Here is a 14760-nt window from a genome sequence, read left to right as displayed (position 1 = left end):
AACCACTGCGCCACCAGGGAAGTCCCCATATGATTCACTTTTAAGGAAATCCTCCAATTTCTTCAGAATTTTAGATGATGATAACTAAAATTTAAGGAATAGCATGAGACTATTAGGATAAACAATACTTTAAAATTTCATAAGCATAGTGTTTTAAACACTGGAAAAGGAACCAAAGAGTGCCAAGGAATTTTCTTTGTTTAACACTGAAAACAACATGAAGTATTACCTTGTAACTAAAAATACAGTTTGGTGTATATAACATTAACCTATTAAGGTCCTTTTTATACTTGTCTCTGCTTTTTAAATATATATAACTAGTAATCATAGACAATATGACATATAATCATATTATAATATGATACTATAATATATACTATTATATATTACATACTATAATATATAATATTATTATATTATATAGTATTATTATATTAATACTATTATATATTACATACTATAATATAATCATAGACAATAGACAATATTGAAAGACATTATTTTGTAAAGCATGTAAATCTAAAATTATAAATATACTCTCAGTTATATTCCATATTTGTTTTTCTTGAGAGGTACTCCTATGTTTTGATTCTAATACATAATTTGTCTCATTTTCATTTGTCTAACTCGCAAGCATGAACAAAATAGAAGAAATTTACTTTACTCTGATTTTTATTAATACAAAATATTTCTATATGCTAATTCAAAATCAGAAGTCTAGTTTCAAACCTCCCTTTGCATGCAAAAGTCAAAAATTTCTACTAGTTAGAGCTTAAATAAACAATTAGCTAATACATAACTTTTCTATTCTTTCATTTCAGAACTTAGAAAATCCAGGAAGAGATGCCCATTTTGTTGGTATAGATTTGCTAAAACTTTCTTGATCTGGAATTGTTCTCCCTGTTGGTTAAAGTTGAAAGAGTTTGTCCATATGATTATACGGGACCCATTTACCGATCTTTTCCTTACCATATGCATAATTCTAAACATACATTTTTTGGCCTTAGAACACTACCCAATGAGTTTAGAAACCAACAACATTCTCAACATTGAAAACCAGGTAAGAATCTCATTGTACATTATTTTCTTTTGCAATTTCAACTTTTCTTTAGTCATCATTATCCCCGTTATTTTATTTTATAACTCCAAAATGTTGCAAATGCATTATATGAGTATTAGATGAAGTACTGTGTTCATGCTTTCTCACCTCACCGCCCCCAGCCCTGCTTTGTAAATATTCTTATCATTGAATAGATTTATAGCTAGAGTCCATTTAAATTTAATACTTCTAACTAACTGCATGGCAGTCAGGTTAAGTAGATATTATTTATTTCCTCTCCCTTCTCAAATACCCCATCTTTTGGTAGGGTAACCCCTAGATCAAGGTAGGGCAGAGGTGAAATAACAGACACAAGTGCTTCACTGACACCTGAATTTTGAATTCTGTTACAACTGCACCTAATCTTAGACTGGAGCTTATCCTTTTGGCAAGGTATTTTTGAGATTCACCCATCTTTTTTTTCCACGTACAATACAAAAGACAAAGATTTCTATGAGTTTAAAAACAAGTCACATTCAAGCAAATATATATTGTTTAATTTCGTTTGCTTTTATTGTTGTTTAGTTGCTTGATACTAATACAAACAGCCAACTGCTGCCAATTTTGAACTGTACATTTACTTGATACCAAAACAGTAATTTAGTTATTTCTGCCAGTGTAGTTTTCAAAGGACAATTTCCATAGGTTTGCTTTTTTTCTGGATCATATATACTTTTGAAAAATTTCTTTTACAGTTTTAAAAATTAAATATCTTAATGTGTACTCTTTATCCCAAAAGGAACTATTCAAAATGAAAAGATTTTCACTCTCAAATATTCTTTTGTTTTCTTCTAGGATGACTTTTATTAAAGTAATTGAAGATTACACAATGTTTGACATTAGATTGTCAAACAAAACCTATGAGCCTGTACTTGTAATACAGACTCTGAAACTAATCAGATCTTGACAGAGGAAATACGAAGAAGGTGGCAGTGAAAATTTACAGTTTCTGCGTGTGAGGGTTCTGATAGAGCTACTGGAATCATATTCTCATCTCTATGTTTTGTTTTATTTAGGTGTTTATTGGAATTTTCACAGCAGAAATGATTTTTAAAATAATTGCCATGCATCCGTATGGGTATTTCCAAGTAGGCTGGAACATTTATGATAGCCTAATTGTGTTCCATGGTTTAGTAGAACTTTATGTAACACATTTTCATGGACTGGCTGTTTTTCGATCATTCAGGGTGGTAAGTAGAATCCAAGACCTAAATTTTATTTTATAAAAATTCATCTCAGTTTCCTCAGACATGAAGTGGGAAGAATAGTAATACCTATACTTTTGGTATATTGGAGGTAGTAAATGAATTAATTCATATGTAACAAGCTTAGAAAGTAACCCAGAAAAGAGTAAGTAGTCTCCAATGCTGTTGTTTGGCCCAGGCATTAAAGGAAATATGCCATATATACAGCAAATTTGAGATACTGTTTTAGAAAGCAGAGTCAGGGATACTGGGTCAGTTTTGAGAAGCAGGATAATAAGGAGTCCCAGAAGCTGAATGTAAGCCAGTGTGTAACTGAAGAATCAGGTGAGTATTTCTAAATGTAGGGTAGAAAACTTTGTAAAAGAAGAATGGTCAGGCCAATAAAATGTTATTAGAAAATTATCAAGTCAGAATCACTATATGCCTGCAATGTAGGTGGTGGTAAAAGCATCAGAAAACTAGGCAAAGAAATAATGTTATTAGAATGATATTTATAGAAATGTTGGGCATTTGATAAATAATATATTGTCTCATTCTTGGTAACAAGTTGAAGGAATGTAGCAGATATCAAGAACAATTAAGTAGATTTGATCTTATCCAAATAATTCTTCAGAATCCTATCTTAAATCTTTATCCATAGGCTTGTCTAATGAGTAAGAGAAAAATATAAAAGCTGTATTTTTCAAATCTATGGATGAAACAAGACTGGGAAATACAGACAATGTAATAAAAGGTAGTATCAAAATATCTGAAAGGCTAGTAAAGGACTGAATCTAAGATGATTAAGTTTTACATGGATAAATGTTAAGTCCTACCCCTGAGTCCAGAAAGCCAACTATATACCAGAAAAAGTTGAGGAAGGTATAGCACATATAAAAATAATATATGGATTTTAGATGACCCAAATATTAAGGTGATTTTGTGCCATATAAATAAAAATTTTTTAACCTGGTGAAAAGAAGTGAAATATTCGGACTAAACCTAGAATGTTATGTTTGGTCTTCCATGTTATTTTTAAAGGTAAATACACAATAGAACTGTCAATGGAATTCAGTGGAAACTGAAGACTTTTCCAGCATCATCTATATGTCAAAATGTGGGAAAATATTCAATACACTGTGAAAAACAAAACAAAGAATGGATACTTGCTTTACCAGATATTAAATCATAAAACTGGAATAATTATAATAGTGTAATATTGAATGGGAATTGACAGATCAATAGAAGAAAATATACATGATTTACAGTAAAAAACTATAGAATATGTAAGATGTATTAACCATTGTACATAAACTGAATTTTCAGTGCTTAGTATTAATAATTCTCAAAACTGAATATTACATTAAAGACTACATATGTATACGTGTATAATGCTGATAAAAATTTTTAATGTACATTGTAATGAATAGTGACCAGATTTTTTGTTGTTTTTTTCTTATTCTGGTTTTTACATTGCTCTATCAGTTACGAATTTTCAAATTGGGGAGATATTGGCCAACTTTCAAGATTTTGATGCTGACTCTTGGTAACTCAATGATGGCCCTGAAAGACTTGGTCCTGCTGTTGTTCACATTCATATTCTTTTCTGCTGTGCTTGGCCTGAAGCTGTTTGGTTCAAATTACAAAATATACGTCTGCAACATAGATGAAGACTGTCAACTTCCACGCTGGCACATGCATGATTTCCTCCACTCCTTCCTGAATGTATTCCGGATTCTCTGTGGAGAGTGGATAGAGACTTTATGGGATTGCTTTAAGGTAGCAGGCCAATTCAGTTGTATTCCTTTTTACATGATGGTGATTTTAGTTGGAAACTTATTGGTAAGTAATCCATGCTTTAAAATTTTCCTTGAAAAACTGATGTATTGTAGTCTGGCATTTTCACAATGTGGACTTATGGAAGCCAGTGGTCTATAACTGTGCTGTCTGATATGGTGGCCTCTAGCCACATGTGGCCATTGATCAGTTAAAATACGAGTGGTCCACTTTGAGATGTGTCATAAGTGTAAAATACCCACTGAATTTGAAGTCTTACCTCCCAAAAAAGAACGTAAATGATTTCATTAATAATTTTTATATCGAATGCATTTTAATTATAATATTTTTGATACACTTAGTTGAATAAAATATATTAGTAAAATTAATTTCACCTGTTTTTGTTTACACTTTTAGTGTGCCTACTGGAAAATTGCATATGTGATATGCATCATATCTCCATTGGATAGCACTGCTTATAACCTGCTACTCAAAATAGCTTTGGCTTTATGGGAGATAGTTATTAATGACGACTCTCAGATCCCATCCCAGACCTGTGGAATCAGAATCTATATTTTAACAATATCCCCAAGTGATCTGTATGCACATTAAATTTTAAGAAGCACTTAAATGTAGCACTGGTTGTCAAATTTGACTGCACATTGGAATTACCTGGGGAACTAATAAAAATAAACTAATGTCTTGGATTCATTCCCAGAGATTCTGATTTTACTGGTATGTGGACATAGCCTGGTCATCAGGATTTTTCTTTTTAAATCCTCATTTGATTAAATTGTGCAGCAAAGTTGGAAAACCACTGATCTATAAAACTGTTATGCATTCACTAAAAGGAAATGCTTTCACTTTTAAATTTCCAGTAATTGGAGTGATATTACCTTTTACTTCTTCTAAGAAAAAAATGGCTTATAAGACAAAATTGTTCTTTTGGGAAAAAAAACAGGAAAAAAGAGAGACTCAATATTTACTTTTTATTCCTAAGTCATAGAGGTCAAGCACATCTCCCAAAAGGTGGGGAAAAAAATCACAGGTTAGACTCCATTGTATCAGCACATTTCCTCATTGCTTCTATTTACCCTGGGCATACTCCTGTCATATGCACACATTGGCATTATGTTTAATTGTTCATGTACTTGTCTATCTTCCTTATTAAACTGTAAGCTCCATGAAGGAAGGGATCATGAGTCCTCCTATTAATCTTTTAAGAGACTAGGCTATTTTTAATTCAGAGCGCACTTAAACAAAGCAGTAGCATTTTACAGTGTTATAAAGTTCTTTCTTTATATCACGGTTCCAGAGCATTTTGAACTTAATTTTCAGCCTTTTAACGCTCTTATTGTATATGTATATATGCATATATATATATATATATATATATATGGGGGAAGTGTGTGTGTCTAAGATATAAGAAATCTTACATTGTAAGCTCTTAAATATACAGTTGCTGTAGCATAATTTTTCCTTCTTCAAATCCTGGCACAAAAATCTATTCTTTCATTCATTCCATAATTAACTAATTTTTCAACAAATATTTTTTTATCATGTACTTTGTGCCTAGCATTGTGCTGGTTGTCTATTTAAGAGAAAACATGGTTTCTACTCATATGAAGCTTATAGTCATGAAATTCTTACTAAACACCCTTTTCATTTTTCTCACCGTGGACAATACTTAACCAAACAAAGGACAAAGAAACAACTAACTACCTTAAATTACACTTGGTCTTTTCCTTTGTCCTTTGAGAATGATAGAGATGCTAATAGTCTAGTTCCTACAAGGGCCATGGAGCCCCTGCCCAGATTATCTGTAAATAAGCCTTAATGTCAAAATGGGACACTAGTGGGAGAACAATCAAACTATTCTGGGGGTATTGGCATTCAATTACTGTCTTTTTAGTTTTGTTTTTTTTTTCCATTGAGATTCTGTCATTGTAGTGTATAGAAAATATATGTTAGTTGTTCAGATGCTCTTACCTGCAAGAAATTTCCAATGCTGAGCCATCTTATACCCTCCGTTTTATTGCTACACCAAAACTATGGTTACGATTATGATGATTTATTTGATGACTTTATTATCTGCAAAAATATTTTGATTTTTCCATGAGTGAGTCTCATTTGAGCTTTCTCTATTCCTAAGTGTTAAAAAGATCTGGGTATTGAGAAGTAAAAGTAATTCATTAGACATGAACACGATTTGGTGGGTACTTCATAATATTTTAGGTGTATATGTGCATGAGAAACAGTAATTATCAGAGTGCTTGAGAATTCACCTCTTCACATAGATCCAAAATTCTGAAAGATATTTTAACAAATGAATGCTGCAGATCTTCATATACTTAGCTATTTTATTTTATGTACACATAAATTGTCAGTATAAGTATTTTTAAGAGTAGATCTTAATATATGAAGAAATCAGAAATACAAGCAGGAAAATGTTATGTAAGTTAAATACATGTTATTACACATAATGTATAACATTTGAACCTTTCCCTTTAAAAATAATATGTAAAGCATAAAGTAAATTAAATCTTCAAAAGCTCAAATATCTGAAGAGAAGAGAGAAAACTGCCAGAATAGACAAAATGCTCAAATTACTACTTTAAGTCTAAGAGAATAATCAATATAAATCTCCAACACTAGAATCTAAAATTATAATCTATACCCTACAACAACAAACAAAATAAAAATCAGATTCTCTGGAAAATGTACATGCCTTGATCTTATTTCTCAGTGATAGTAAAAGTCGAAATACACACTATCCTCGAATTCAAAATAACTTGCAAATATTAGGAATGATTCTTCCATCACTCATCTCCTTCTTATTTGACCAAATTTATTATCACAGAGAATCAATTAACCTACCCAATCCCTGTGCTTGCACATCACAAGGAAAGTTAGATGTGGGCTTCAGAACCAGGGATAGCTCTCTCCCCATGAGATTCCTCATGGGTTTGCAGAACCCGTGAAGATGTCATTACACATCTTCCTGGGCTAGGGCTAAAGTGAAGTCAGCCACCTGGAGTAGCAATTCATTTTCTCACCTTGGGAAAGTTAACCTGGCTTAGTGAAAAAAAACAAACTTGGGAATAAGACAGACTTATGTTCAACCTGTGTGATCTTTGATACTTAGCATCTGTAAGCTTTGTGGTTTTCATCTGTAAAAGAGAAACAAATGATATTTCATAGAATATTGTGACCTTGAGATGAGTTCTGGCTATACAAACCACTAACACAGCACCTGGCCCACTGTAGATGAACAAAAACTGAATAGCCTAAATAGCATTGTAGTGTGTATGCTGTTTTCAAATCTCAGGTCAGCTTTTTTAACAGATTATTTTGTTGCTGTTGTTTGAAAGGAAACAAAAAAATGAGATGCATTTAACCTCATTTACTTCCTCATTCAGATACTTTACCTGTTTCTGGCATTGGTCAGCTCATTTAGTTCATACAAGGCTACAACAACTGAAGAGAATGATGAAGCAAAAAATCTCCAGCGTGCAATGGCAAGGATTAAAAAAGGAATAAATTATGTGCTTTCTAAAATATTATGCAAAAACCAAAATGTTCTAGAGGAAACAATGGACAATGTAAGTGATATATATGTTAAAGGGAATATTTCTGACCATACTCTCTCTGAATTGAGTAACACCCAAGATTTCCTCAAGGATAAGGATAAAAGCAGTGGCACAGAGAAAAACACAATGACCGAAAATGGGAGTCAGTCACTTATCCCCAGTCCCAGTGTCTCAGAAACTGTACCAATTGCGTCAGAAGAATCTGATATAGAAAATCTGGACAATAAGGAGATTCAGAGCAAGTCAGGTGATGGAAGCAGCAAAGAGGTAAGTTGTTTTAATATCATGATTTCTTATTTTTGATTGATGGCATTGTTGATAAGGAAGTGAAGCAGTGCTGAAGTTCCAGAGTTAGATTACCCATTCAATTCAATGATTCCTGATTTTCTGCTGCTGATCAAGTTTCTTAAACTTTCTAAGCTTCAGTTTCCTCGTCTGTAAATGAGGATAAACTTGTATCTATTTCTTAGAGGAGATAGAAAGATTAAGAAAAATAGTTCAATAGTGCATAGAATAATGCCCATATATAGTAAGCACTTAGTAAACATCAGATAATATAATTATAATAGTCTGTCCGTTAATAAGCAAGCAGCATGGGGTGATGAAAAGCATATTGAAGAAACCTACATTTTTAAAATCTATGTGTATTATTGGAGAAATCACCAAACTCTCCTGGGCTTTATCATGTTTAAAATATAAGATGGGACTAGAAGAGTGCTAAAAGTTACTTTCTTGCTTGCTAAAATTTTAAGATTCTTGTCAGTTCATTTCTGCAACATATTATAACCTATATAATTGAGTTGGACTAAAAGAACAAAGGAAAAAACCACCAGTTTGAATTGTGAACATTTTGCAACTTTATAAACGCGGGGTGGTGGGGGAGAAGGGTCATATTCAAAGAAGGGCAGATACTGCTATTCACTTAGCTTTTAAAATGTATAACCTACAGGATACAGTCTGTCTTCATTTGCAAGCAGCATAATGTGTTAGTAGGAGCTATCATTTAATACAAAGCTACATCTATAGAGATCACATCTGCACTGTGAGCCACTTGCATTGGACTTCACTGGAGAATCGTTTTAGTTCATTCACTGGCATGGAGAAGGGCAGAGAATATCTTTTTCCAGGTCCCCAAAGTCTCTGCCACCATCTTATCTCCCAGACCTCTTCTGGCTTGGCAGCTGCTCTCTGCAATAAATTATCAAATTGGCCTTCTAAAAGGAATTAAGTTTCAATTATTCAAAGTTCTTCTAGTTTCTAGTGCAGGCATCTTTGTTTCCGAGAACCATTTTCACTCCTTATTACACCCCATATTCTCAGGTTCATTTTCCTTTAATTAATACCATTATTAGAAAATGAAAAGTATTCTTCTCCAGCACACTTCTATATCTTCACTTAAATATTTATGAATATTTATAGAGTGCTAGCTGATTTTATTTAAATTATAACAACACTATAAGGCATGTACTACCATCCATTTCTCAGTAAAATTACTATTTATCACAGCACATCATGTGGAAATGGGAAACTTCTTGCCAATCTCATTAGAAAGTTGGAGATATGAAAATACATAGGAAAGATGGAAATTAATATAACTGTAAATGTTGAAGTTTCAGAAGTTGTCATTTAAGCTGCATAATTATTTGGTCTTGTTGATTGGTTAACTACTCAAAGAAGATTTATTCATTTATGTATTTCGTTATATATTTATAACGCTTTCCAGATTATGTAGCCAAAGAGTACTTAGGATGTTGATCTACCAAAAGCCAAAGATGAAATATAAAAATTACATGTGATCTGATAATTCAGAGATTCGTACTCTTCTTTCTTTGGTATTTAAACTTTCATATTTTATTACAAATATATAACTATATAAATTTCATAAAAATAACAAAATTTAAATCAGATTTTGAAACTTGTTTTTTTCATAATGTAGCAATATATATTGGCCATTAAATAATCTTTTACTAAAATGATTTATAATTTTGAATCTTAATTGATTTATTTATAAATTTAGAATAATAAGTACTCACACAGTTTTGGGAAAATGTCATCAAATAATTTATGTGCAAGGGTTTTAAAAACTCTAATAAAGCATTTAAATATAAAATGTATAATTTTCAATTATTGAATGCTCAAACATTATATAATATTAATTTATTTATTGTCTACTCACAAATCAGTGTGTTGCTATACCCTTATTTTATCAATAATAAAGAGAATACAAAGGGAAATGAAATAATTTTTCAAAAGATTTGCTTATTTAAGAGTAATATCCTGCTGGATATTTTATTTTTTTAATTGAGCACCATGATGTCTTACAATTGACTGTATATGGTTTAAAGCAAACAGAACTTCTAATTTTATGTCCTTGACACTTACTGTGCAAAAGACAAAGAGGTAGAACAAAATATTTATAATTTTCTTTTTTATATATTCTACCTAGATCTTTCCTTTCAGAAATTTGAGATAGCCTGCACATCTTTTAGGATAACAGTGTTATTAACTATATGTTAATTTTAATCTAAAAATTATTTTATCTTAAATTAATTTTTTAAATATTTTTTAAAACTTCAAGTCCCAGAGATATGTATGCATTTTAATATCAATTATGAAATTGGCCTGAAGTCTTTTACGCCTGACAGTAGTCTTTCTGTACATAATTTTTCTTTTTTCTGAAAATAAAATAAACTTTAACTACAGTGAGTAAATGAAACTTTAATCACAGCTTCCTTGGTGGGATTTTACTTTTCAGAAGGTAAAGCAATTTAGCTCATCTGAATGCAGTACGGTTGATATTGCTATCTCTGAAGAAGAAGAAAGGGTCTATGAACGTGGAAAGCCAAAGCGTCTTAAAAATGGTAAGAAAAAAATTAATTCCTTTGAAAATTGTATTGAAATTAGACTAAATTTCTCTTAACCTAAATAATACTATTGAATACACTTTTAATTTTAAAGAGTTTATTAATTTGACTAAGGAATACACACACATGAACATGTTTGTGTGCATGCACATGTGCACATGCCCATATGAATCCTGATAGAAACTTACAATGAATATCAAAGAAAAAGTCAGTATTTGGAAAAGAGAGAAAGGGCCTACTTCCTAGGGAGTCTAATGTAGTAGTTAAGAGTGTTGGTTCTGAAATCAGACAGCCTGAGTTCATATGCCAGCCCACCATTTACTAGCTTTTACTTACCCTCTCTCTGGCTCATTTCCTAACATGTGAAATGAGAATAATAATAAGACTTCATGGGATTATTAAAAAGATTAAATTAGTGTACGTGTGTGTGTTTTTATAACTCGTGGAATGGGGTCATTATTTAAAATACTCATAGGAAAACAAATCACGTAATGGTCATGTATTTATATATTCCACATGAATATTAAGAAATGTACAGGGCTTCTGTCAGTTGACTGACTCACTAGATATGTAGCATGCACCCCTCAATGACTTATAATTCAAATTAGTTTCCTAACAAGATTAACAAATAACTGTAGGTTCTGAATATTTGAAATCACTGGAAATCATCAAAATGGTAATTGCTAAATGTTCAAATTCCTATATTCAAAAATAAGAATCCGCTCTCGGTAGCTTGAGTTATAGCACTTGTATCATACAAGACCAGGGAGGAAACATTTTCTATATTTTTCTGACCAAAGATGTATAAATTGACTCTAGGTAAAATTCTATAAAATTCTAAAATGTGTTGACTTTAAACTCCACCCACCTCCATTCTTCATTCTCTTACCTGTTAATCATACCCTTCTCAAGCCTCACGTTTTCCTTATGCTAACTCTCTTGACGAGAAGGTAGAATTCAACCTCATACACCAGTAACCCACCCACAAATTACTCCATAATCCAAGCTTAGCTCCTTAAATAGTCTCAAGCAAAATTTCCATTCCCATGCCACCTAAGAGCTGGGATCAATTTAATTTATTTAACTGATATTATACCTCTTACTACGTCATAAATATTTGTATATTTAAATGGAAATGCTTGTTATGCCATGTGAGTCTTCAGAGAATGACTTTTCAGGCATTATACAAAAATGTAGTAATCAGAAGATGGTGTGTGTGTGTCTTGTGTGTATGTGTGTGTGTGTTTTGTAGGAGTGGAGGTGAGTTCTATTCTCAGACTCTACCCAGCAGGGTAAGAGGATGTTCTACGTCATCTCTTCCTTTCACAATTTATTTCCTCCTACTGTTACCAAACTCACAAGTTAAGTTTTTCTTTTTTTCCTCAGTGATTGCAGTGGTCACTACAATAGAGGTAAAAATCAAATATTTATGTCAGAAACCACCTATATTAGACTCTGTAAATAAATACTTGCTAAAACATTTGGAATGTTTACTTTTTCATGAGTTTTCTAGATTTCTGTTCTTAATAGTTTCATTCTTGACAGGTTATGGACGAAGATCTTCATCTGCTCAAATCAGCAGAGACTCCAAGAAAGGAAAAATGTGGCAGAACATAAGGAAAACTTGCTGCAAAATAGTAGAAAACAGTTGTTTTAAGTGTTTCATTGGCCTTGTCACTCTGCTCAGCACAGGTGCTCTGGTAAGTGAGAGTTCATATTTTTATGGAAAAAAAATGCATCATGAGTCTACATTTATGAAGTCACCATGCCAAATCATTTTTCCCCAGAATACTTATTATAGCACCAAATTTCATATTCTAGGATTTTAGTTTTGGAAGACATACATTACAGTTTCTTAGAGAGTCTGTATATGCCTCATTCAATATTAAATAAATAATATAATTTCAAAATATATGAATGATAGCAGGAAAAAAGAATGTTAATAAATACCCAATTTTTCTTATTTTAATAAAGTTTAATAAAATGCACATATTAGGCTAGTACTTTGTTACCTGTTCCATTGGAAAGAGAAATATTGCATTTACTTTTTAAAATAATTAATTAATTAATTAACCAATTTTTGGCTGCTTTGGGTCTTCGTTGCTGCACGCGGGCTTTCCCTCTAGTTGAGGCAAGCAGGGGCTACTCTTCATTGCAGAGCGCGGGCTTCTCATTGCAGTGGCTTCTCTTTGTTGCGGGCTCTAGGCGCATGGGCTCAGGAGTTGTGTCTCGAGGGCTCTAGAGCACAGGCTCAGTAGTTGTGACGGACGGGCTTAGTCGCTCCGCAGCATGTGGGATCTTTCTGGACCAGGGCCCAAACCCGTGTCCCCTGCATCGGCAGGCGGATTCTTAACCACTGTGCCACCAGGGAAGTCCCTGCCCATACTTTTAAGAACCTCTGAACTACAAATATATTTACCCATTGACCCAAGAAGCTTAATTCAGGAAAATTATCTTAAAATCTTCACACATATTAAATGCATTTACAAGGCTATGCACTGAAGAATTTTTTGTAATAGCAAAAGATTGAAAAACAAAAAGAAACCGTATTAGGTGACTGTTTAAATATGCTATGGTACAGTCATCCAATGGGATACTGTGCAGTTACCTAGAAAATACAAGAGCTGTCTGCATGCTGATATTGCAATTCCCCAGGATATGGTAATAAGTGAAAAAAAGAAAGAATAAAGTGCACAGCATGCTACATTTTACGTAAGAAAGGGAGAAAAATAGAATGTATATTGATATTTGCTTGTGTTTGATTGAAGAAGATCAAAGAATGATACACAAGAAATAGTTAATCGTGAGATGCACAAAACAGAGAAGATGGAGTCATGGTTGGGAACCAGACTTTGTACTGCAAATTTTTTTTTTTTTTTTTATTGGCTGTGTTGGGTCTTCGTTGCTGTGCGAGGGCTTTCTCTAGTTGCGGCGAGCGGGGGCCACTCTTCATCGCGGTGCGCGGACCTCTCACTATCGCGGCCTCTCTTGCTGCGGAGCACAGGCTCCAGACGCGCAGGCTCAGTAACTGTGGCTCACGGGCTCAGTTGCTCCGCGGCATGTGGGATCTTCCCAGACCAGGCCTCGAACCCGTGTCCCCTGCATTGGCAGGCGGACTCTCAACCACTGCACCACCAGGGAAGCCCTGCAAATATTTTTAAAGTAAACTTTATACTGACATTTAGGACACATACTGAAAAGCATGCAAATCATAAGTGTATAGCATAAAAGATTTTCACCAAGTGAATGTACCTATGTAACCATCACCTGGCTTGAGAAATAGAATGCTCCCAGGGCTCCAGAACCATACTCTGACCCCTAACAGTTATTTCTTCATTCCATGTGGATAGCCAGTATGTGGACTTCAACTGCCACAGATTGGTTTTGCCTATTTTTTAATGTTTTAATTGAAATAGAGGCTTCTGTATATCTTTTTATATTATTTCACATTATATACCTATTCAGTAAATAAATACATGTAATGAATAAAGTCCTTTAAAATAACTTTGGATGATATTTATAATCTGCTTTTATAAACTCCATAATTCGTTCAAGTCGGCAATTCTCTTATTTTATATTTACTTTTATTTAACAATAGGTTTTTAAGAATCACACCATTCTTTACCGAAGATTATTTTCATCATTGTTTAATTTTTGACCTCAAATGCACTTTGAAACAAGTCTGCCTGAGGTTATTGATACTTTATTGCCTTTTTTTCAGTGCTAAAAAAATACTGTGAAATTGCTTTGAATGACATTATCAGAATTTGCTTCCTTCACGGTAAAATTGAGGTTGATCTATTAAAACTGAGAAACTTTAGAAAAACAATATAGTTTTATTTCATATTTATGTGTTTCCAATGGTTTATCTGACAAGCTTTGTGACTTTTTCATGTAATAGCAGCATGGATTTCTGAAAACACAGGTTTGGGGGGTTTTGTTTCTTTGTTTGTTTATCTCTGCTCCTTTATTCTCAATAGCATATATCTATGAGATGGCTATGTGGAATTAGAGACAAGGACCAGGTCAGATGTGACTAAAGATTCCACCTCTTACGTTTGATTAACTGATTTGAGAGAGGCTTTTCAGATCACTAATTAGAACACAATTTGGAGGTTCTGGAATCAATGAATGATGTCTGCTACAGGCATGGGATCAGAAAACGGATGTGGATTGTGTGAATAAATCCAAACCAAGTGAACAAGCCCTTGAGACTACAACCTATGACAATGCTCACCATCTAGAGA

General features: G+C 33.0%; 1 protein-coding gene across 4 annotated transcripts in view; it reads left to right on the top strand.

Annotated features, from left to right (window-relative positions):
- SCN7A (sodium voltage-gated channel alpha subunit 7) overlaps positions 1-14760 on the top strand; it is a 76563-nt gene that overhangs the window by 39524 nt on the left and 22279 nt on the right. For all 4 annotated transcript variants that reach the window (XM_059928018.1, XM_059928019.1, XM_059928017.1 and 1 more), the window contains 6 exons: positions 822-1060; positions 2116-2289; positions 3769-4125; positions 7479-7916; positions 10405-10510; positions 12059-12213. In XM_059928018.1, the coding sequence (XP_059784001.1) occupies positions 822-1060; positions 2116-2289; positions 3769-4125; positions 7479-7916; positions 10405-10510; positions 12059-12213 (1469 nt within the window). The remainder of the gene's footprint in view (positions 1-821; positions 1061-2115; positions 2290-3768; positions 4126-7478; positions 7917-10404; positions 10511-12058; positions 12214-14760) is intronic.

The sequence above is a fragment of the Balaenoptera ricei genome, chromosome 7 (assembly GCF_028023285.1).
Source record: "Balaenoptera ricei isolate mBalRic1 chromosome 7, mBalRic1.hap2, whole genome shotgun sequence".
NCBI classification, from domain to species: Eukaryota; Metazoa; Chordata; class Mammalia; order Artiodactyla; family Balaenopteridae; genus Balaenoptera; species Balaenoptera ricei.
Note: the sequence above shows the minus strand (reverse complement) of the source record. Positions and strands in the feature narration are given on the sequence as shown.